At 43.5% G+C, this 24,359-nt stretch overlaps 2 protein-coding genes across 2 annotated transcripts in view; one reads left to right on the plus strand and one right to left on the minus strand.

Annotated features, from left to right (window-relative positions):
• The window catches only part of LOC147021231 (uncharacterized), a 67,005-nt gene extending 63,120 nt beyond the window's left edge, over positions 1-3,885 (minus strand). The window contains 2 exon segments of the mRNA XM_085893667.1: positions 970-1,106; positions 3,835-3,885. Coding sequence (XP_085749793.1) covers positions 970-1,002 — 33 coding nt within the window. The 5' untranslated portion in view covers positions 1,003-1,106; positions 3,835-3,885.
• A 202-nt stretch (positions 3,886-4,087) lies between these two features.
• The window catches only part of LOC147021233 (uncharacterized), a 57,968-nt gene continuing 37,696 nt past the window's right edge, over positions 4,088-24,359 (plus strand). The window contains exon 1 of the mRNA XM_085891026.1: positions 4,088-4,313. The gene's annotated coding sequence lies outside the window, so the exon portion shown is untranslated. The remainder of the gene's footprint in view (positions 4,314-24,359) is intronic.

The raw sequence follows: 24,359 nt of genomic DNA on the forward strand, positions 1-24,359 counted from the left end.
TTGGTAAATAAATGCCCATAACTTGGGAAGCACTTGTCCGATTAATATCAAACCTTGAAAAGGCTCATCCTCAGGTCCCCAGCAATATATCTGGCAAGTTTCAATTACATCGGACCAGTGGTTGTCGAGAAACAGCGGTCACACACACACACACACACACACACACACACACACACACACACACACACACACACACACACACACACACACACACACACACACACACACACCTGGGATTATAGATAGATAACCAGGGTAAAAGTAGATAAAACTAATAAGCGGATAAATTTAATCACAAAGAAGTTGGAGGATGTAAAGAAAAAAAAATATCCTTGAATGGACTGAAAACTTTGATGGTAATCGATTGAACAATGGAAAAACAATTTACTACAATCTCGAAATATGTGGCTAAGGAGGTTGTCAATCAAGAGCATTAAGAGAAGTTTATCATGTCATTGCTGCTCAATGAAAATACTTAAACCAAAAACTAAGTTCCAAAGTAATCTTTGTGAATATACTCGATGGTGATGAATGCAACAGGAAAATTAAGTTATTCCCTAAAGTATAACATGGACAAAAAATATTCATTGGTTCGCTCTTTGAATGGAATGAAAATATGAAAGGAAAGAACCGCTTTAATCAGTAAGTCTCAATTTTACATTTGCTTGTATGGGAGGGGGAGGAAATCAGTCTCCTATTTTGGGCTTTTGGGGCTTGAGTCAGAAAGTTTTTCCCTTTCCCCCCCATTCATTTGAATGGCTGCCTCAAAAACCCCATTTATCCTCTACTAGCCTACCAGTTCACCTGAGTGAAATGCCAGACTGGACAGCGCTGAGGTGGTTCTCTAATAACAGCCAGAACGAATGACCGCTTTCGCAAGCATATGATCAGGTGAACCGAATGGAGCAGAAGAACAGCAGACATTTTCTGGGAAATTGGTCAAATTCAAATCCAGAAGAGATGGATTACCGTTGGCTGAGATCCCTGTCGGGAAGTTGACATATTGTGTCAGTCTCAATGAATCTCAGAAGTCCTTTACTGAAGTGCCATAGCAGGTGAGAGAGGTACCCACACCCAGCCAAATGGCATGATGGCGACTGAAGTTACTGCATACGAGGAAGAAAGAGGAGTTGGGATGAGTGGATAGAAGTTGGTCCATGTTTTCAGCTAGCGAGATGTAACTGGAATCATCACTGTTTGGTGAAGGGTACAGCACAAATAAACAAGAGGTGGGAGTGGAGGGGAAGCCGAAGCCAGAGGTATTCCTGGGGGTGTAGAGTAGTGAGGGCAGTGCATGGACAGTGAGGAATAGAGTTTTTGATAAAGAGAGCAACTCCACCACCTGGATGAGGCTCAGGTCTGTCATACCAGAGGAGAGAGTAACCAGGGAGAAATACTAGGGAGTCAGAGACATCTTGAAGGACGAAAATTTCTGTTAAGAGGAAAAGTTTGGGTTTTTAAACAAAACCAAAACAAACAAGCAAGCAAGCAAGCACGGGTGCAGGTTCTGAAGCACATTCCTTCAAGACACGAGGAGGAATGCCATCTTTCCTGTCGGCCTTACTTATGTCCAGAGAGAGAGAGAGGAGTATTTTTTTGACTGCATGAAAAGAGATTATAGGGAGGGACATCGGATTGGTGAGGGGAGCATCAGAGGGAGATAGAATGTTAGAGTCATCCGATGTAGAGTTAGAGGAGAAAAGAGAACCAGCAAGAGTCGATTTATCGGTCAGAGAGACAGCAATAGTATCATCGGAATGAAAAAGCGAAGGAAAGGTGCTGCGACAGAAGTTGTTGGAGATACTTTTAGCTCAGGACCAGAAAGATCTATTATTGGAAGATAATGAGAGGTTGTCACATTTATTTTGAATAAAGGAACGCTTCCGCTTCACGAATGTGGATGACACGCTTGCAATTTTCAATACACCTTCCGCCTGCACTGATTTACTCGTACGTCTCAATGCTCTCCATCCTGTATTAAAGTTGACGTTTGAGACCGAGCAGTCAAATGTACTTCCCTTTCTAGATGTGTTAGTCAAGAAGACCGAGGATGGATTCTTCATGACAATCTAATGCAAGGCTACCTTCACTGGGCAGTGCACATGGTGTGACTCCTTCAGCTCAATATGCTAAAAGATTGCCCTTATGAATACCCTTGTTAATAGAGCATGGGCCATCTGTTCACTCTGTCGACTTGCAGCTGAAATTGAGTGGAATAAAGCATTCTCTGTGACAATGGCTACTCTGAGAAACTCATCTGTGGGTTCACACAGCACAAAACTGCCAATTTGTCTGAGGACTCAGTATTTGGACCAGAAAAGTGTCCGGTTTATCTTAAGCTACCACGGAGAGGTGAAATGTTTCAAAAGTTTGAACAACAGGTGAAATGGTCAGTTTCACAATGTTACAACTATTACAACGAGAGTGATTTTTACGACCTACAAATTGTTGCCCTCGGTCCAGAAAGATGTGATCTCTACCATAAAACGCAACAATGTTATTTATGAATTTCAGTGCCGGTGTGATGCCAGGTATGTAGGTCGCACATCACTCAGACTGGAGGATTGGATCAAGCAGCACATTCCGTTGACAATCTGCAACAAGTTGGAGACTGGTCGTACGCAACCATTCCGTACATGTAAGAACCCAACAAGAATACCTGCTCAAAATGATTCTGCCATTGGTCAGCACCTCCTGAACAATCCCGAACGTGCCCAGGACGATCACGCTGAACGGTTCCAGATTGTGGCACGTGCGTGCACCGAATCACATTTATGTGTTCTTGAAGCCGCATTTATTCACACGAGCTCCTGTTCTTTGCAAACAAAAAGAGTCTGTGCAAACACTGCATCCGTTCTGACCTGGATCCATCGAAAAATGGGAGGTCACGGGTTCACTCAGTGCCTCAAGGCCATGATGTGCATGTTCGTGTCGGCAACAGTCCAAATAACCAATCCCCAATTGTCTCAACAAATGAATTGTTTCATTTTGCGTCTGGATATCTGGTATTCTTGTGTGTGTCCTGACGAGCTGCAAGACGAAAAGCTTTGACAATGTCTGTTCTGTCTTTTTGCTATTTTCAAATTCTCTCACACGGATGCACCATGGATTTCCACTTTCCTGGAAGTTAAATTTCCAGGTTCAACACGTCCAATCCCGTCATCTCAGAAACGAGATTTGTGCTTAGATGGGAGACTATACGATCCTGAAAGGAGCATGGTGGGGGGTTGGACGACGCGAGGTGGGGGGGGGGGGTGAATGGGGGGATGGGGGATGGGGGGGGCAGAACTTTTCCATTGAGTTCTCCAATTCCGGAATGTCTTCCCTGTGGAGTCCAATTGACCTGAGATGGAATGTCGATGGAAGGTTAACGAGGAATGTTACATTTTAGACCCACACGATGTTTATGATTTTTTGGATTATGAATCAGGTTTTTAATCTAGATTCAGGTTCTGAACGTTAAATATCCCACGGAACAGGTAAAGTAGGTAATCGTACCTCGTCCCCTCGTTACACCTCCTCATGTAGATACCAAATTGGAAATACAAGTTAATTATAAAAGGTTTCTGGTAGTTTTGTAATTAAAAGGAAGAATGAGGTTTAATCCTCGTTGTAGGAAGTTTAGTGACGATGTGGTATCAAACAATGTGGTGAATAAAACAAAACGAGTTAAAATCACCTCATGAAATCAACAATCAAACACCTCAACAAACATTCAATAAAAACTCCTTTAACTTTCCTTCATTTCCGTCATCAAGGAACAGAAAATTATTTATTATTTAAATTAACGGTTCACGGATCTTTCTCATTATTCAATAAGAATCCCGAAAATACCTCTTCTGATCAGTTCCACCCCCAACCACGAGGACCGGCGCTCGACTTCCGGTTCAAGGTTCACAGGAAGATCAACCCGGAAGTGTTTCTTCTTCCTTCTTCTGAACGCACATCGTTTTTCTTTTCCTTTCACTTAATCACTTTTATTGTCCTTTTAATCACTGATATCCGACATTGGTATCCTTTGCCCGATTCAAAATTATGGATTTTACCTGTTGGATTCCGGTCCGCTTTACCTTCCGGGTTACGGTGATTCCCGGACGTGACGTCATCTGTACCACAGGACTGAAAATAAATAGAATGCTCAGAACCCGTCAAAGTGTATCCCCCCCCCCCGTGAGCTGACTGACTTCACGGATCTCGCTCCGGTTTGAACGTGCCGGAGATTTTAAAAGTCAAATCAACGTTAAATAGCCATTTTGTGCTGCAATAAACTGCTCCAATCGTTTCCGGGAGGGTTGTGGAAGGACGTTTTACAGGTATTTTTTTTTTTAGATATTTCACAGGAATCGTGTTGTTTTACTCTGAAATATCACTGCGGTGTCACAACTTCGTATTCGGTGTTCATCACATGAACCCTGTTCGGAAATGGGTTTGTTTGTCGGTTGCACATTGGTTTGTAACAGTTTTAAGCTCATTTGGACTTTAATTCGGTGAGCTTTTGTGATCGAGCAGTGTCCGTCGGTGGGCCGCCTAGATGGCTCAGGTGGCCGAGCACTGGTACGGGTTGCCAGAGGACCTGGGTTCGATTCCCGGTGTTGGCCCGTAATTTTTTCCACATGTATTTATGATCGGGAAGATTAATGGGGGAGGACCATGAGGTGTATTTATGTCCTCGCAAATACAACTCGTCGCTTCGCTGACGAGGACAATAAAGGGGGGAGGGGGGAAGAGAGAGAAAGAAAGAGGTGGAGGGGGAAGAGAAAGAAAGAGAGGAGGCAGGTGTAAGATGAGAGGGGGAGGGGAGGCAGAGAGGATGGAGAGTTTGGGAGAGTGACACCTCACTAAACATTGCTATTCACTGAGGAGAGAGACACACACACACACACACACACACACACACACACACACACACACACACACACACACACACACACACACACACACACACACACACACACACACACACACACACACGACTTGACTTTTGTAAACTTTTATTATAAAAGTATCAAAACACACCAGAAAAGCACACTCCATGAAAACAAGTCCAAAAAAAAACCTTCAACAGCAAAATACATTCAACAAAAGCAATAAAAACAAGGATGTGTGTTCATGTCAAACACACCACAGAATAATACATAGATGCAAAAATAAGTGAAAGTACTTTACATTTTTACAAAACCATATTACCTCACAAAAATAAACTCAAAACCTCATCAGTGTATCACTGATCACCCACAATGTCCAGGCTCAAAAGATAAGCCTGCTTCATTTTTACTCATGCCGAAACTATACCTTGAAAGCAGAAGAGCATATTTACATTTTTCCCTTTCGATTTTGCTTTCCTGGTTTTATAAATTGCCAGTTTAGCAATGCCCAACAGAAAAGATAAAAACGAGAGTACTTGTTTACTCTTAGAATTCCCCTCAATAACATAAATAAACACTGGAAATTTAAAACAAAAAATTAAATTTATAGAAAAGCTGTTGAAGGAAGAGAAAGAGGGGTTAGTCAGGGATCATCATAAGTCCCGTGGGATTTTTGGTATGAAAGCAAACCGCCATGCTAGACTCTTCAAGTGGACCCTAATGATTAATAAAAAAAGCTTTGTGGCACTCTGGGAAATGGTGCGGACGTGTATTTTGAACACATTTAACATTTTTTGAAGAATGACTATTTTACGCCGCTTAAAAAGTGACATAATGTCACCGTGACCCCGCCTTATACCATCAATTTTGTCATATTTGGTATCAAATTGACCAGCATGAACCTCTACATACTCATAGGTCATTTATTCGTCAATATATGAGCCATATCATGAATAAATCACACAAAAATCAAAATTTTGACCATATTTCGACTTCGGTTTCACCATCTGCAGGTTCACCAAAATACCTTTTTCTCAACATTGTGCTCAACAATCTGCTAATGAATAGTATCGCAACGTACCTATGTTATCACTAGTTTTTTTGATATGTTATACATATCATTCACTTGATTATTCAACGAGATATACCTCAAAATGTAACCCTACCCCCTAATGAATCAGAAGGTTACTCTTTCCAACATCTGTAAATTTGGATGCATGATTTTGTAAACACATGCCACAAATCCTACTGTAGATGATTAGGTTGAGGTGGTCTTCCCATATGACTATAGTAACCATGGTATCCACTAATATAGTAACCCTGGATATGCTGCTTCTGCTCTCCCAACAATGGATGGAAGCCCTCAATGCCAGACAGGAAATCCGAGCCGTATCCCTGGATATATCACGTGCTTTTGACAGTGTGGCACCCTGCCCTGCTCACCAAACTCTCTTCCTATGGTATCCAAGGCCATCTCCACTCATGGCTCACAGACTTCCTCCTCTGTCGCAGTCAACGTGTGGCCCTAAATGGAGTTCTTTCATCCCCCCTTCCTGTCCAGGCTGGCGTTCCTCAAGGTAGCGCTCTGGGCCCTGTTCTTTTTCTGGTTTTCATCAATGATCTCTCCGACTCTCTGGAAAATCCTCTATATCTCTTTGCTGATGACTCCATCCTTTGCCGTACCATCGGTCATCCCTCAGACCAGCAAGCAGCAGCTTCTTCGCTCACTGCTGATCTGGATAAAATCACGAACTGGTCCAAGACGTGAAACATGTCTTTCAATCCGGACAAATCTCACACTCTCACGATGTCTCTTCGAAAGGACCATTTAGAACCCCCCCCCCCATCCACTTTCTCAACAATCCTCTGGAAGAAGTACTTTCTTTCAAGCTTCTGGGTCTCACTATCTGCCATGACCTTTCCTGGGAAAACCACATTTCAAACCTCGCCTCCAAAGCCAGTCGCCGACTGGGAATCCTCCATCGTGCAAGGTCCTTCCTCGGCCCACCTGAGCTCCTGACCACTTACAAAGCTTTTGTCCGCAGCCTGATGGAGTACTGCTTTCCCCTCTGGGCTGGTGCTCCTGCCTCCCACCTTTCTCGGCTTCACGCTGTGGAAACCAAGGCATTTCGGATCATTAGCATCTCCCGCAATGAGGCTGAGTCTTTGGGCCTCTCACTCAATCACCGCAGGTTGGTCGGTGGTCTTTCTGTCTTCTCCCGTCTCCTCTCCAGCCTCGCCCCCCCTGCTCTCTCTGCGATTTGTCTCCACCACATTTCCGCAGGGCGCTCAAGGTCCACCAACAACCCCCTTCTGGGAAAACTACCAAAATCACGAATCACTGCTCACCTTCACTCTTTCATTCCTCTTTTTCCTCACCTTTGGAATAAACTCCCTCATGCTATTCATTCCCATTCGTCCCTCCAGGCCTTCAAAACAGCTGTTCACCACCACCTCTTATCATCCCCCATCCAAATCCTCGATCTTTTCTACCCCCGATAATCCACCCAAGCCCACCTCCTTCAAATTCCCTGCTTTCCTTCCTGAAAGTCCCTGTAATGTCCATCTTCTATTCCCCATGTTCCCCGTCCCATCCCTCTCCCTTCCACAGATCTCCAAATGTCTCTGTTCCCCACTATTTTGTCCTTCCCACTCCCTCCCCTCCTGTCTCATGCCCCCCTTGATGTGCGTTGTGTGTTTGCTCTCATACGAGCCTCGACAAGGAATACAAAAAAAATAAAAATAAAAATAAGCATTTTCTATCTTTCAGATGTGATGCTGCTGAAGAGCCACAAAATGAAATATTCAATGCAATATAGCTGATTCTGTATAAAAACATACTTTTATGTTTTTCACTGTTATGTTTTTCAGATGCAGCAGAACATCTGACAAGAACAGAAAGGGTCATCGGTAGTTTGTAGACACTAGATTGAAACTCCAGCATACTATCCTTCTCTTGTACCCAGTGATGGCTTATTGCGTATTCTGCTATTGCTAACAAATGCTTCCACATTCTAATACATCACCTTGTCAACATCGAAATGGAGTCAGCCACAAAAACTGTATTTCCTCCAGAGAAAGTTGCGAGAGTAGACACTGACTATTCCTTGTGTATTATTTGCCAAACAAAAAGTGCCGCAACATTAGTTCAGAGTCCCAGTGCTTACGAGAAGATATTGCTCTGTATCAGAGAGCGAGCTAAGTACGGTGACAGAGACTATCCTGAAATCAGCCGGCGACTTGGAAATGTCTCCAGCCAGGACCTGCAGGAAAAATCTGCATCATGACACAGGAAATGTCAGCAGAATACTGTTCATGCTGGAATGCTCAACAGAGCAAAAGGACACTTCGAGAAACGATTATCATCCAAAGGAATCCATGATAAAAAAATCCTCTCAGGCCTCAACTGCATTTACACGCTCTCATTCAACCCCATACAAGAGTGACCTGTGTTTCTTCTGTGATCTTGGAGCAACGCGTACTAATTCACTACATCTACTCGCCACTGGAAATGCAAGTGTTTCTCTTGAGGAGGCCTTTGCAAAAAGTGGAGACGAACAGCTTCGTGTGAAGCTCAGTACTTCAATAAACCCCACAGACGCGCATGCCATTGATGTTAAATACCACAAGCGATGTTGGGCAATTCATGTAACAAATGTTTGGCATGTGAAGAAATCATCAGAAGTTGCTCAAGCCAGTATTGTAGTTGAGGTTGCAGCAGAAATTGAGTTCCTGAGCCAAGCAGAAGGCATGATGTTGGATGGAAAGCTCCTCAACATGGGTGAACTACAAGTCTCTTTCACTGCAATAAGATCTGCTAACAATGTGACCCATCCAGAATTCCCCCGCAAGGTAATCAAGCAACTGCTGCAGAACGAAATACCCAGTATAGAGTTCAACAAACCGAAGCGCATCAATGAGCCAGAGCGTTGCACAATCAAAACTACCAGGGATGAAGCCATTAACCGGATGGAGGAAACAGAGATGGGGATGGAATCGGACATGAGGGTGCTATACAAAGCATCTTCAATTTTGAGGAGAGCGATACGCAAGGCCGACAAATGGACATTCACTGGAAACTTATCTGACTCTACGAGCGAGCATGTTCCAGAAGAACTCTACATATTTTATAGATGGTTAATCCAAGGCCCAAACACAACATTGTCAACAGACAAGGAATACTTCGTCGTCAACAAGCATGCCGTTAGTCTGGCACAAAGTACTGTGGCGAAGTACTTGTCACCACAACAATTTGGAAACAAGGTAACGAAGACCTTCAAAATGACACACGAGATGCCACAGCAACTGGCTATCGGATGTTCCAGTCTGGAAGACAACTGCAAAAACTCGCACCACTCAACCGACGACGACGAGGATGAAGTACGAGATGAACACGATAACGATGATGATAGCGACAAGCTCTTTGGATGAGAGCTGACTGCCATGGGACTTATGCATAGGTATGAACTCGGGGGGTAGGGTTACATTTTGAGGTATATCTCGTTGAATTATCAAGTGAATATGTATAAAATATCAAAAGAACTAGTGATAACATTGGTACATTGCAATACTATTCATTAGCAGATTGGTGAGCACAATGTTGAGAAAAAGGTATTTTGGTGAACTGCGGACAGTGAAACCGGTCAAAATATGGTCAAAATTTTGATTTTTTGTGTGATTTATTCATGATATGGCTCATATATTGACGAATAAATGACCTATGAGTATGCAGAGGTTCATGTCGGTCAATGTGACACCAAATATGACAATTGGTGGTATATGGAGGGTCAGGGTGACATTATGTCACTTTTTCAGCGGCGTAAAATAGTCATTCTTCAAAAAATGGTAAATGTGTTCAAAATACACGTCCGCACCATTTCCCAGAGTGCCACCAAGCTTTTTATTAATCATTAGGGTCCACTTGAAGAGTCTAGCATGGTGGTTTGCTTTCATACCTAAAATCCCACGGAACTTTATTGTGTGCAAGATGCTGCCTGACTAGGTACCAGTCTCTTACATTCAATAAAAGCGGGGGCCACATTTTCAATAAAATCACAAGAAGGACAAAAAATCGGAACAGAAGAGAAAAACTTATGGAGTAACTTGCTGAAGTACCCGGTAATACCCGGGAAATTTGCTAGTAAGACTAAGTGCCTATTTTCCTCACGCTAGTTAGACTGAGGAATTCGTTATATGGAGAAAATTAGGAAGGCTTCTTTGATGGGGTGACGCCAAGGGAGCAATCATTGTCGTCGCAACTGGTAAATATAGAGGTGCAGTGAATGGTTAGGTTTTAAAGTTTAATATGAAAAAAACTTCGTGCTTCTTGGTTGAAATATCTTGTTCTTGGAGCACTTCCTATACTTCCCTTCATCAGCTAGCCAGCTTTTAAACTGAGACACTCACTGAAAAATTCAATTAAACCATCCCAAACACACCTGAAAAAACCACAAAAGAACTCATTAAAAGAAGTGGTGTAACAATTAGAAGTGGAGCCATAAAGAGGGCCGTGTTGCGTTCACTTTCAAATCCAACTTTCAAATCCAACTTCATTCTTGGTTGTATGTATCCTTTTATCTGGACACTGTTGTGGAGTGTTGCAGAACATAGTGATGTCGAAGCGAAAGTGTCGATGGCATAGCTATCGGCCTGTTCACGGGTGTGATCGTCGAACTGCTTGAAGAGCCGCTTGGTTAACCTGCAAGTATCGATACAGTCACCTCAATTAGGCCAAAAAAAAAAAATGTTGCATTGGCATAACCCGCCCGACCCTAAAAATTCCGCCGACCCTACGTTTTTTTTTTGTTTTTTTGCTATCGATTTCAAGTATCTTGTTGATTGCGATCGCGATCGCAAAAACCCGGAAGTGTTTCGGACAGAACCCGCCGACAAAAAGGGTGGTACTCGAGCCGGGGGAGATTTTGGGAGGGATTTATTAGGATTTATTAAATTTTTGGATTTATTATCCAAAAATTTTGGGATTTATTAGGAAAAAAAAAAAAAAAAAAAAAGATCCCGACCGACCTACCCTATTTTTCAGTGACCCGTTACGCCAATGCAACATTTTTTTTTTTTTGGCCTTAGCTTATTCTACGCTAAATGGATGGTTCCCCAAAAAAACGTTAAAAAAAATGGCAAATGCTGCACATAGCCCAAATAGGTTAAACATTTATCAGCAGTTAAGCGACGAAAAGGTTGCCATGGGATATTTACAGTTAAACCAAATAACGAATAGATTAACACATACCCATTATGTGGGGCAGATGGACATGTAAAAGAGCAAATAGGTAGATTTCCGAACACATGAAACGATAACTTATTAGTTTTGAAGAGCCTCATGGTAAACTACATTCGTTGTCTTGCCTTGTGGTGCATAAATGAACAAATTATTTGGGTTACCAACTCTTGAACAACCTACATACAGTTGGCCATGGAAAAAGACAGGTTGGCCATGGAAAAAGAGTTGGAGAAACAAATTTGCGGAAGTGGTATAATTGTAGATTTTGCTGAAAAACTTGAAAGCCGACCTGATAAAGCGAGATTGTTAGTTGGAGATATGCTCTCTTCTATCGCACAAGCAGGTGTAACATTAACTAAAAGGGGGTAATGTATTATATCTTTCTCATAAATAAATGAGCATTGAGGAGTGGTTTAAAGAATTTGGAAAGAATACAACATCAAATTTAGAACTTGTCAAATATTGTAAGAAATTAACAATTGATAATGTGGTTATTTGTATGAGAGATGACTTATCAAACTTGTCGAAATATACAAAGAATATTATCAACTTAGAAGGTCATAATGAAAATGGTTCTCATTTGGGTTTGTATTTATAATACTCAGGTTAAATATTATTTTGATAGTTTTGGTCTTCCACCACCTGTTGAAATCATGAAATTCTTACAGAATGGTGTTTATCAAACATTTCAAGTCCAATAATTAAATTCTAAGTGTTGTGGTAAATTATGTCTATATGTGTTATTTCAACTCAGCAAATATAAAAAAAATTTATGATGTTATTTTTAATCTAAAATAAATGACATGTTGGAAAAGATGGTTCTACCTTTGGTGTATCCCAAGAACTGGATATTGAATAATCAAATTATTTTACAAAGACACAGGCTGAACAACAGGAATATAGTATAACAAAAAATATTTAGCTGAAAAATGCTTATAAATTAATAAATTATCCAAGTACGAATGAGGAGAATGACTTGGTGAGATTAAGTGATTTATCACAATGTTTATCCTGAAATAAAACGGCTGTGTATTCCAAAGATACAGAAGTGTTGATTTTATCTCTGGGTCATTCAGAATTCACAGTTCCAATTGAAATAAAATTTTATAAAGAAGGGCATATCGTTTGTGTGAGAATAGAACATTGGTGATATGACATGAATGATTTAGAGTATCATTGGTCATTCAAAATATTCCTAGAAGACCTGAAATAATTAAATCAGTCTCGTAAGGAAGAATATTATCCACTTGGTGCCGATAATGATATTTGTGGAAGCACGATTAGCCAACAAAATATAAAAGAATTTATTGAGGCTGAAGTCAACAATGGTTTTGCTGTAGTTTATGACATGAAAACACAAAGAACGGATTATATATAGTAAGTAAGGGAATACAAAGTGATTTAACAATGGGAAGATTGGGAGGTATTGTTGTGGATTTGGAAAGCTATTGCACTCAACATTCAGGTCCTTTAGCTCAGTTATATCGGTAAGTAAATGTTGCCAGTTAGGGTCCCGTCCCTTGTTTAATGGGTAATTAAATGTTCCTGCGCTGTGATTTATTTTTATAGTTCGGAATTTGATTGGAAAACATCAGCAACAAGCAACGAAACGACTGTTACAACGAAGCAACCAATAACCAGCGAAAACCCTCTGCTCCCGGCATGCTCGCTGGAATGTGTGTGTGGTCAGAAGGCATTCAGAACCGAATTCCTTGCCGAATATGGGCATAAAATCAGCTCGTGGGGGGAATGGAATGCGGCAGCCCCCACCGACGGCGGATGAGTCACGCCGGAAGCGAGGCGCGCCCGAGAGATAATAAAAAGGGAAGAGGGAGACGGAAACAGAGCTTCTTGTTGGTTCTGGCGTTGTTCTCCTGTCGTTCTGGCAGTGGCTCTCCTGTCATTCTACACGTTGTTCTTCAGCGCGTTCGCGCGTGGTTCTCCGGCTGTCCTGGTCGCGCACAAGTCCTGGGAAGCGTCTGCAGATGGAGGGTCTTCTCCTGCCAGCCTTCGCTCTGCCGGCTTCGCAAGCTTGGATCCCCCGGATCGTGCAAGGGGTGCAGTTCGGCCCCGAGGACCTGGTCCTTGAAGACCACATGAGGCGGGCAGGTCCGAGATAGGCCTCAATAAAGACCAATTGGTCCGATCATCTTTGGGTGCGTGTGTGCGTGTTTGTGTCCGTGGGCCCGTCTAGTAAGTAGTAAAATTGTATAAGTGCCTGTGCTGTAAATATAATTGCATCTCTGATATTCGGTGTAGCTCTGTCTTCTGTGTTCGCTAGGCCCCCATTGCTTTATTATAAATAAACCCCATTTGTTAAATGTACTCAACTCGTCCGTGTCCATTTCTGCATTGACTGAGCATGTCGCGCATGTTGGAAACTAGCAAGGCCATTGTGCCACCGTAACGGGATAATTCGGTCCGACGGTTCTCGGCGATCAAAACCGCTCGGGATCGCACACTGAATGAGCTCGCCAAGCGGCTCGGTTTTGTACGAGTTCCATCGAGGGTGAAATTCCCCGGTAATTGGACCACGTGGGTACTTAGGTAAATTGAAGTTGGCAATCGACCCTACCCCACGTGGTCTACCTATTGGCGGATTTTGGTCTACAAGGGGCCCTTCTTCTCCGGACTTTTCCAGAGAAGTACGATCTGAATTCCGGTCGGTCGAGTCGACTTGCGGCTCCACCTCGTGGTTGTGCTCGCGGCCGACGTCCCGGCACCATAACAGTATTACCTGTCATCATATTAATCTGTCATATATTTCTGATACATAAATGACAGAAAGAAGGCTTCAAGAAAATTATCATTTCTGTGGCCAAGCATACCTACCACAAAAGGCTATTTGGTATTTTAATAAATATGTTCTACAACATAAGATTGGGGTATTTTCAATTAATGATTGGCTTTATACTGATGTTGCTAAACCAACAAGTTTCGATGTAACTAAAATGTTAAATAATGAAAAGGTTTTAAAGTTGTAAAAATATAAGGCTCTTTTAGAAATTCAGAAGAAATTTTATTGGTTTCCTGTTGAAATTTTTTTATATTTTCGATGCAGGAATATCAAGAAATGCAGATTAATATACGTATGATATTCTACGGGGTGAAAGTGGTTCAAGGGTTGTGAGGGATGAGGAAGGAGTTGAAGAAACTGAGGCGAGAGGAGGAGAGGGAGAAGAGAGATGAGGAGGCAAGGGAGGAGAGAGAGAGAGAAGAGAAGAGAAGAGAAGAGAAGAATGAAAGAGAGAGGGGGAATGAATAAATATAAAAATATGGAAACCAGTGAGATTGAAAAATGAGGGAGAAAGGGGAATTCATAAAGAATTCTCAGGGGGCATTACAGAAAATATATCGATCTCAACGCGCTGAGGAGAAAAACAAAGAATTAACAAGTGTTGCAAAAATATGTGTCATGAGTATTAACTTCGATTTCAGGGATTTTAGGGAGAAGATTTTAATGAGAAAGTGGAGATAAATAAGAGGGAGAAGGAAAAGATTATATTATTGATGATGTTGGTATAATTGACTTTGTTAAAGTTTTACATTTTTTTTAGCCGCGTCGCGTTGCGAACGCTGGCTCTCAGAGAGCTCTGCGTTGTTGTTGTTGTTGTTGTTGTTGTTGTTGTTGTTGTTGTGCTGGTGAAGACAAAACCTTTATGACGCGGCTCTTGGACACATTTGTCCTTGTTCTTCATGAAATGGAGGAGAGTGTGAAGTCATTTCTCAGGATTTTTGATATTTTAAAATCTAGGATTCAAATGTACATGTTGGAAACTAAAAAGGTTTTCACACTGAAGGAATTTTTCTCATAAATAAATGAGTTATCTATCTATAATTCCAGCAATGTGTGTGTGTGTGTGTGTGTGTGTGTGTGTGTGTGTGTGTGTGTGTGTGTGTGTGTGTGTCTGTCTGCGACCGCCATTTCTCGACAACCGCCGGTCCGATCTGATTGAAACTTCCCAGGAATATTGCCGGGGCCCCACAGATGCGCCTTTTCAAGGTTCGATGTCAATCGGACGAGCGGTTCCCAAGTTACGGCCATTTAACTGTCAACCAATGACAAGACACGGTGCTATGACATCACGAATGACGTCACAATTAGTGTTTATTAATTGATTTATTATTATTTAAAAATTTTTTTGCACGATTGATGGTCCGATCTGATTGAAACTTGCCAGGAATATTGCTGGGAACCCGCAAATGTGCCTTTTCAAGGTTTGATATTAATCGGATAAGCGGTTCCCAAGTTACGGCCAATTCAAGCGAGGGGGAGAGAGAGAGGGGGGGGAGAGAGAAGAGGCAAGAGAGGGGGCGAGAGAGGGGTTGAGAGAGGGGAGGGAGTGAGGGGGGTGAGAGAGAGGGGCGTCACAATTCAAGAGAGGGGGACGGGAGAGAGGGGTGAGAGTGGGGGCGAGAGAGGAGGGGCGAGACTAGGGGGGAGAGAGGGGTGGGCAAGAGAGGGGGGGAAGAGAGAGGAGGACGAGAGAGGGGAGGCGAGAGAGAGAGAGGGGGCATCACAATTCTTCTTCTTCTTCGTTTGATATGACGTCACAATTGATGCTGGGGACCTGAGTATGTTTCCCAGATGTTTCCCAAGTTATGGCCATTTATGATACGGTTAGTCCGATCTAATTGAAGCAATGCCCCAATCCAGTCGTCGTTTACGAGGGCGAAGGAACGAAGCTGCACATACTGGCACGCACCTACGGGCCCGCACTTGTTATCTCAAATGTAAAAAGAAAATCAATACTAAAAATATCTTGTTTGCAAAAAGTAAAAAAAAATAATAGGGTTATACAAAAAGGGATAGGCTCGGTGTGTGGCTCAAAAAGAGTGAATTCACCAAACACAAACAAGGGGGAGGTATACAAAAGTTTTTATCAGGAAGTAAATGTACAACAGCTGGAATACCAAGGGAATTACATCTCCCAGGGTATTCTTTCTCTGGAATAGGAACAGGAACCAACTGTAAAGCCCCTGTCACACCTTGACGATTTAGCCAGCGTATGGCAACATATCAAAATTTATCTAAAACGCTGGCAGATGCTGAACTATTTTGTTTTCTTCAGTTTTGGGCGTATAATGGTGTATTCATAACAAGTTGGACATATGCATAACATATTAGTAACGTACACAGAACGTTTCGATAACTTATAGATAAATTATACCAACGAATGCTTAGCGTGTTGTCGGCATTCACAACTTATGCCCAACGATAGTCTAACTTATGCATAGCGCGGCAGCATATCGCCAACGATCACGTGTCATAGCCTATTAATAGGCTGCCGTTCGACGATTCAAATCGTAACCGCACTCGACATCGAAGTGTCAACATCACCGTCATACCGAAGAAAACTTTGAAGAACTCCTCGTTACGGAGTTCCACCATGAGCTGGTTATACATGCCAAACTGCCGTCGCCTCCCGATCCATGGTCTCACCCAGTTCCTTCTTCTCCGTTCACCTCTTCTTCTCCTGGCTGTATTGGCAAGCAACTGGTACAGTGTCAAATCGATGAGGTCATATTGATGTTGGAGGACAGCTAGTAGGTATTCTCGTCTCAGCCTTGCCGGATCCTCCATCTCTCGGATGACATGGACATCTGCTCACCATGGAATCTGGAACACTGACGGGTTCCTCCTGTGAACCCCATTTTTATATACCAATTCCCCTAAACGCTGCCAATACGCCATTATACAGTAGCTGTAAGTTAGAAACACATTCAGTAAGTTCTGTGGTCGTCCGGAAGACGTCAAATACGTCTACATATGTCAATATGCGTTGGGCATACGTTACACATAGGTTCAAAGCACATTACTCATAGGTTAGAAATAAGTTTCGGGTACGCTAGACATTACCTCGATGTATTTTGACTTATGAGTAACTTACAAGTAACGTGTGTCGACGTGTGTCAACGATCGCATAACGTGCCTACAACTTATGGCCAGCGTATGCGGAACGTGTGAGTCATAAGCCGAGCACGTCGACAAATTTTGTGCATGCACAAAATTTGTCGACGAGCTCAGCATACTACGACATATGCCAGTGTGCTTCAGCCTGCTCTTAACATATACAAAACTTACCTATAACGTATTCGACGTGTGCTAGCGTATTCGCCAAATTTTTCATACGTCGGCGTACGCTGGCTAAAACGTCAAGGTGTGACAGCGACTTTATCCAGGAACAAACTTGGATAAAAGCTTAGATGAGGCTAACAATCCTAAACCTTAGTCTAAACCTAAAAACAGATTTGATGAAGTGTGTATGAGGCACGATATTGATTATGGAAAAAGCACGACATTGGAAGAAAAACACGAAGCAGATCGAGAAATGTATAATTTGTCTGTGATACAAAATCCAACGTTGAGAGAAAAAGTTGATTGGGTCATCATGAAGAATATGATCGATCAGTGCTAAACTGAAACTTGGGCTTGGAAATTCAAAAAATTATCAGCTCTCATGATGTCATTAACATTGAAGAACAATTAGCTGATGAATTACATAAATCAATAATCACAAAGTTTAATAGAAGGAAGATTTATTCCAAAGAAGTTGATTTAACTGGTCTGCTGACTTGATTGAACTCAATAATGATAAGGGGTTATGCTTTGACCGTTATTGATTTGAGTAGATATGCGTGGGTTGTCCCTTTGAAAAACAAAACCGGTTATACTCTTATGTTAGCCTTCCAACAGATATTTACTAAAAGCAAGAGAAAACCTAAAAAAAATTGTGGAGTGATGAGGGACCAGAGTTCTCCAACAAAACATTTATGAATTTTCTTCAAAATAACGGCATTACATTATTTAATGAAGGAAAAGAGGTTGTTCTTGAGAATTTTAATCGCACTTTAAAAGAGACTATTTTTCAAATTCACTCAACTCGGTTCTCAACAATGGTTATCTATAATTGAGGACATTATTATATTCATACGCTCAGCCATATTTTGTGGACGTATTGTTACAAATCTGGCAGCCATGAGCACTCAACATTCAGGTCCACGTAGCTCAGTTATTTCATTAAGTAAATGTGGATAGATAGCTCCCTTTCCCCGATGTCTAATGGGAATTAAGTGTATGTGCGCTGTGAAGTTATTTTCTGCATAGGATTTTTATCCCAACAAGAACAACACTCTGCTCGCGGCATTGTCCCCACTCTTCGAGTGCTCGCCGGCATGCGGGCGTGTACATGGGCGGAATTCCATGCCTGAAGCGGTGTGGATTTCGCACCAAATATGGTGACGAAGCGTTTCGCTCTGGCTTGGCTCCAAATATGGGCACGGACCGCTTCGTTCTGGCTTCGCGCCAAATAAGGGTATGCTTCATTTTCCGCCCAATGGGTGACGCGCGGACTAAAGCCGGGGCGGTCCTTTTCAAGAAGGCGGAGGCGCTACACGCCGTCCACCAAATGGGAGCAGGTGATGGGGAAGTGGACCGGGCCCCAAAAATGACGGAATTGATTGATGATTACGTCCCGTCTGCTCGAGGCTCTTCTGTCTGGGTCTGCGGCTGACTGCATCCCGTGCATCTGAGGCGTCTCCTCTGGCGCATTACAACAAGCGGTCGACCATCTCATCACGGGAGATCACCTCGTCTCACCTACTCTGGATTTGGCTGCCCTGGTCCGTTCTTTGGCGCCTGGTACTCCAGGAAGGTGCGGTCGTCCAGCCGCGCAAACATGGCCAGGCAGCCAGCCACGTTCTCTTCCCTCCCGAGCTGAAGGGGCAATAAAGACCTCGAGGTCCATCTCTTTCTGGGGTATTTGTTTGTGTGTACATGGGCCCTGTCTCTAAGCAGAATTGTTTCAGGAATTGCTTGTACATTTGATTCCCTTCATTATTCGGATAACTCTGCGCTTACGTGCTCCCCTCGTCCCCTTATTGTTGTAAATAAATTTCCCTTTTGTTGAATGTCCCAGCTCGTTCTGTGTCATTTATTTTGTTGGCTTACCACGGTGTGTACTGAGAAATAGTGAGGCAGTAAATTGTTCATTTGGACCGACAGGCCTCGGTTATCTCCGCTCGGGTTACACACGGTTCGGGCACTGTAATGGCTCGTTCCGCTCGAGGTCCGTCGAGGGTGTGAATTCCCCGGTGGCTTTGCCGCGTGGATAATTAGGTATATTGAAGTTGGGCAATTGACCCAACCCCCCGCCGTCGAATTGTTGGTGATCCATGGTCCTGTAAGGGACCCGTGCCTTCCGGACTTATCCGAGGGTCACGACCTAAATTCCGGGTGTTCGCTGGAGCCAACTCTACTGATCCTTCTAGCGATTGTGCTTGCCAATGATACCCGGCCCCGCAACAATATATCTGTATGACTATATGGATTCATTTGAGAAGTTTAAAGAAACACAACTTCCTTCAAGGGAAAATTTCTATGGCAAGTTGAATAAAACTCATATTTCCGATAGAGATTATACACAAGCTAAAAAGGTTTGGGAGAAGTTTAATATAAAGAATCTTGAAGAATATCATGATTTGTATCTTAAAACTGATGCATTGTTATTGGCTGATGTGTTTGAAACTTTTAGAACAGTCTGTCATAATAAAAATTCTTATGGATTGGACCCCGTTCCCTATTCCACATCCCCGGGTTTGGCTTGGAGTGCTATACTAAAAATGACAAAACAGAATTTGGAATTAATCAGTGATATAGATATGCTTTTAATGATAGAGAAGACTAAAAGAGGAGTAATATCTCATGTATGTTCCAAGAGATATGCCAAAGCAAATAACGAATATCTTCCTGATGATAATAAGAATGAGAACAACTCTTACCTGATGTATTATGATGCTAACAATTTGTATAGGTGGGCTATGTCTCAATTGTTACCTGATGGAAAACTTAAATGGGTTAAAGAAAAACATTATGAAAAAGTTTTACTTGACGTTGTTATCTCCTCTCAAAAAGAATGGGATGAAGCTGAAGTTGGATATTATTTTGAGGTTGATTTAAAATATCCAGAAGAACTTCATCACAACATAAAGACCTACCTTATGCCCCTGATAAAGAAAGTCCAAGAAAAGAATGGTTAAGTGATTACCAACAGTCATTTCATATAAAAGGTAAATCTCCAGAAAAACTACTTTCTACATTAAATGATAAAGAAAGTTATGTTTTGCATCAAAGGAACTTGAGACAATATTTATCTGCTGGGTTGAGAGTGAGGAAAATTCATCGGATTTTGAAATTTAAACAAAGTCATTGGTTAAAGAAGTATATTGATTTTAATACAAAAAGGAAACAGAAGCAAAAACAGATTTTGATAAGGACTTTTATAAATTAATGAATAATGCTGTATTTGGAAAGACTATGGAAAATGTTAGGAATCGACAAAACGTAAGACTTGCTACATCTTGGAAGCAGGCTTCAAAGTTAATTAATAGACCAAGTTTTGAACGAGCGGAGGTGTTTTCAGAGAACTTTTGTGCTATTCATTTGAAAAAAGAGAGTATTGAAATGGATAAACCTATTTTTATGGGAACATCAATTCTTGATTTGTCAAAGTCGTTAATGTATGACGATTACTATAATAATTTAAAATCAAAGTATAAGGATAATGTGTCATCGTTGAGTATAAGGATAATGTATAAGGATATATATCAAAGTATAAGGATAATGTGTCAAATGTCATTAAGACAAGTGATGTATATGAGGATATGTTTGATAGTATATATATATATATATATATATATATATATATATATATATATATATATATATATATATATATATATATATATATATATATATATATATATATATATATATATATATATATATATATATATATATATATATATATATATATATATATTTATATATATATGATACAAGTAATTATAAGTCAGGTGATGTGTTGTTTTCATCAAAGAATAAAAAGGTTATTGGTGAGTTTAAAGATGAATTGGGTGGGAAGGTCATGAGTGAATTTATCGGATCGAGATCAAAGTCTTTTGCTTTTACATATATTGATAATAATAACATTGAACGGTGTGATAAGAAGCTAAAGGGAATAAAGAAAAATATAATCAAGGAAGCAATAAACGTTAAACATTATTACAACTGTTTAACCTGAAAGAAGGAAGAGTACAGAAAAATGAATACAACAAGAAGTTATAAACATCAATTATATACAGAAGAGAGAAATAAGAAAGCATTAGGAGCTTTTGATGATAAAAGATATATTTTAGAGATTGGAATCAAGAGTATCCCTCATGGTTATAAGTGTAAGTGTTAAGATATTGGGTTGGGAATTTTAACGGGCTACCGTCGTCTTTTTACTGGTTTATAAATGATGGAATCGAGCAATAACCAAACCAAAGAGTGGAGATGTAACCAGCCTTGGTATTTAAATGGGAAACATAAAGAATGTGAGAAATATCAAATAAGTCTTATTGAAGAAATAACCAGGTAAAAGTATATAAAACAAATAAGCGGATAGATTTAATTACAAATAAGTTGGAGTATGTAAAGAAAAAAAAATATATCCTTGAATGGACTGAAAACTTTGATGGTTATCAATTGAACAATGGAAAAACAATTTACTACAATCTCAAAATGATATGTGGCTCAGGAGGTGGTCAGACAAGTGCATTGAGAGAAGTTTATCATTTCATTTCTGCTCAACAAAGACATTGAAATCAAGATCTAAGTTCCAAAATAATCTTTGTGAATACTGTATACTCGATGGTGATGAATGTAATAGGAAAATTAATTTATTCCCCAAAGTAGAACATGGGCAAATATTCATTGGTTCGCTCTTTGAGTGCAATGAAAATATGAAAGGAAAGAAGTGCTATAATCAGTCAGTCTCAATTTTACATTTCCTCAATAGGGCAGAGATCAGTCTCCAATTTGGGCTTTTTGGGCCTTGAGACAGTTTTTCCCTTTTCCCCATTCATTTGTATGGTTGCCTCAGAAGCCCCATTTATCCTCCACTCCTCGCCAATGCCTGTCCTCACCACTGCCAGCCCACACCACCTCCTCGCCACTGCCTGCCCTTGCCACTGCCTGCCCTCGCCATCCCTTCGCCACTGCCTGCCCTCGCCATCCCCTCACCACTGCTTGCCCTCGCCATCCCTTTGCTACTTCCTGTCCTCACCATCCCCTCGCCACTGCCTGCCCTTACCATCCCCTCGCCACTGCCTGCTCTCACCATCCCCTCGCCACTGCCTGCCCTCGCCACCCTCTCTTCAACCCCTTGCCACCCTCTCACTACCCCTCGCCACTGCCTGCCCTCGCCACCTCTCTCCACTGCCTGCCGTTGCCACCCCATCGCCACCGCCTGCCCTCGCGTCCGCCATCCCCTCGCCGCCGCCTTCCCTCGCCATCACCACTCTGCCGCCTTCCCTCGCCATTCTCTCGCCACGCCTTCTCTCTCGATCTCTTCGGCACCGCCTGCCATCGCCATCGCCTCCCCTCGCCATCCTCTTGCCACCGTCTGCCCTCGCCACCGTCTGCCCTCGCCACCGCCTGCCCTCGCCACCGCCTGCCCTCGCCATCGCCTCCCCTCGCCATCCTCTTGCCATTGCCTGTCCTCGCCATTGCCTGCCACTGCCTGGCCTCGCCACCCCGTCGCCACTGCCTGGCCTCGCCACTGCCTGTCCTCGCCAGCCCCTTTCCACCCCCTCGCCACACCCTTGCCACACCATTTACAACCCTATGCCACACCCTTTCACCAACCCCTCATATCACCACTGCCTGCCCTCACTACTGCCTGCCCTCCCCACCCATCGCCGCCCCCTGCCCTCACCTGCCCCCTGCCCTTGCCTACCCCTGCCCTTGCCTACCCCCTGCCCTTGCCTACCCCTGCCCTCGCCTACCCCTTGCCCTCGCCTACCCCCTGCCCTCGCCTGCCCGTCTGCCCCCTGTCCTCACCTCCTGGCCTCAGCTGTCCCATGGCCTCGCTACCCCTTGGCCTCACCACCCCTTGGCCTCGCCACCCCTTGGCCTCGCCACCCCTTGGCCTCGCCACCCCTTGGCCTCGCCACCCCTTAGCCTCGCCACCCCTTGGCCTCACCACTGCCTGCCCTCCCCACCCCTCGCCGCCCCCTGCCCTCACCTGCCCCCTGCCCTCACCTGCCCCCTGCCCTCACCTGCCCCCTGCCCTCGCCTGCCCCCTGCCCTTGCCTACCCCCTGCCCTTGCCTACCCCCTGCCCTTGCCTACCCCCTGCCCTTGCCTACCCCCTGCCCTTGCCTACCCCCTGCCCTCGCCTACCCCCTGCCCTCGCCTACCCCCTGCCCTCGCCTACCCCTGCCCTCGCCTACCCCCTGCCCTCGCCTACTCCCTGCCCTCGCCTACTCCCTGCCCTCGCCTACTCCCTGCCCTCGCCTACTCCCTGCCCTCGCCTACTCCCTGCCCTCGCCTACCCCCTGCCCCCGCCTACCCCCTGCCCTCGCCTGCCCGCCTGCCCCCTGCCCTCGCCTGCCCCCTGTCCTCACCTTCTCCTGGCCTCAGCTGTCCCATGGCCTCGCCACCCCTTGGCCTCGCCACCCCTTGGCCTCGCCACCCCTTGGCCTCGCCACCCCTTGGCCTCGCCACCCCTTAGCCTCGCCACCCCTTGGCCTCGCCACTCTCTGGCCTCGCCACCCCCTGCCCACGCCACCCCCTCACCACTACCTGCCCTTCCTTCCCACTCACCACTGCCTGTCCTCTCCACCCCTTCTCCACTGCCTGGCCTCGTCATCCTATCATAAGGTTTTCAATTGTTGAACAAACGGAGAGGGGACTCCGAAGATGACGACTTGTTGGGGTGTAATTTAATTTAGGGCCGGCCCTAGGTGGGACAGCAGCACATTAGAAACATTAGGCCTCACACTGAATTAAGGGAAATTCATTTATTCCTTGATTGAAAGCATGTGCCACAGCGTGCCTCTGCATCCACATTCCGTCAGTCCTCCAGAGCCCTCCGTCTGGCCATCCCCCTGGAAGATGCCTGGCCCATCCTCATCACTTAGGAAACGCGTATTCCATGGACACAACCGAAGGGACCGCGTCAGGTTAACATGAGGAGACTCGTCTGGTGTTCGACACCTCAGCACCACCCCAACACATACTCAGGTGTGTTTTGCAGAGTGAAGTGTATTATGGTGGGCCAGGTTCAAATCCTGCCACAAACCTACTGGAAGGTAACCAACTGCAGAAGGACATCCACCAATGCAGTTGGCACCAGAAATGGATGGCTGTTGGCTCACAAGGTGCTCCTCTGCACTTTGGTAGATTTTTTTTTTTAATCCTGCTGTGTTCAT

Source organism: Eptatretus burgeri, chromosome 8, assembly GCF_056783735.1.
Source record: "Eptatretus burgeri isolate ZD-2024b chromosome 8, Ebu_testis_v1, whole genome shotgun sequence".
In the NCBI taxonomy this organism is placed as follows: Eukaryota; Metazoa; Chordata; class Myxini; order Myxiniformes; family Myxinidae; genus Eptatretus; species Eptatretus burgeri.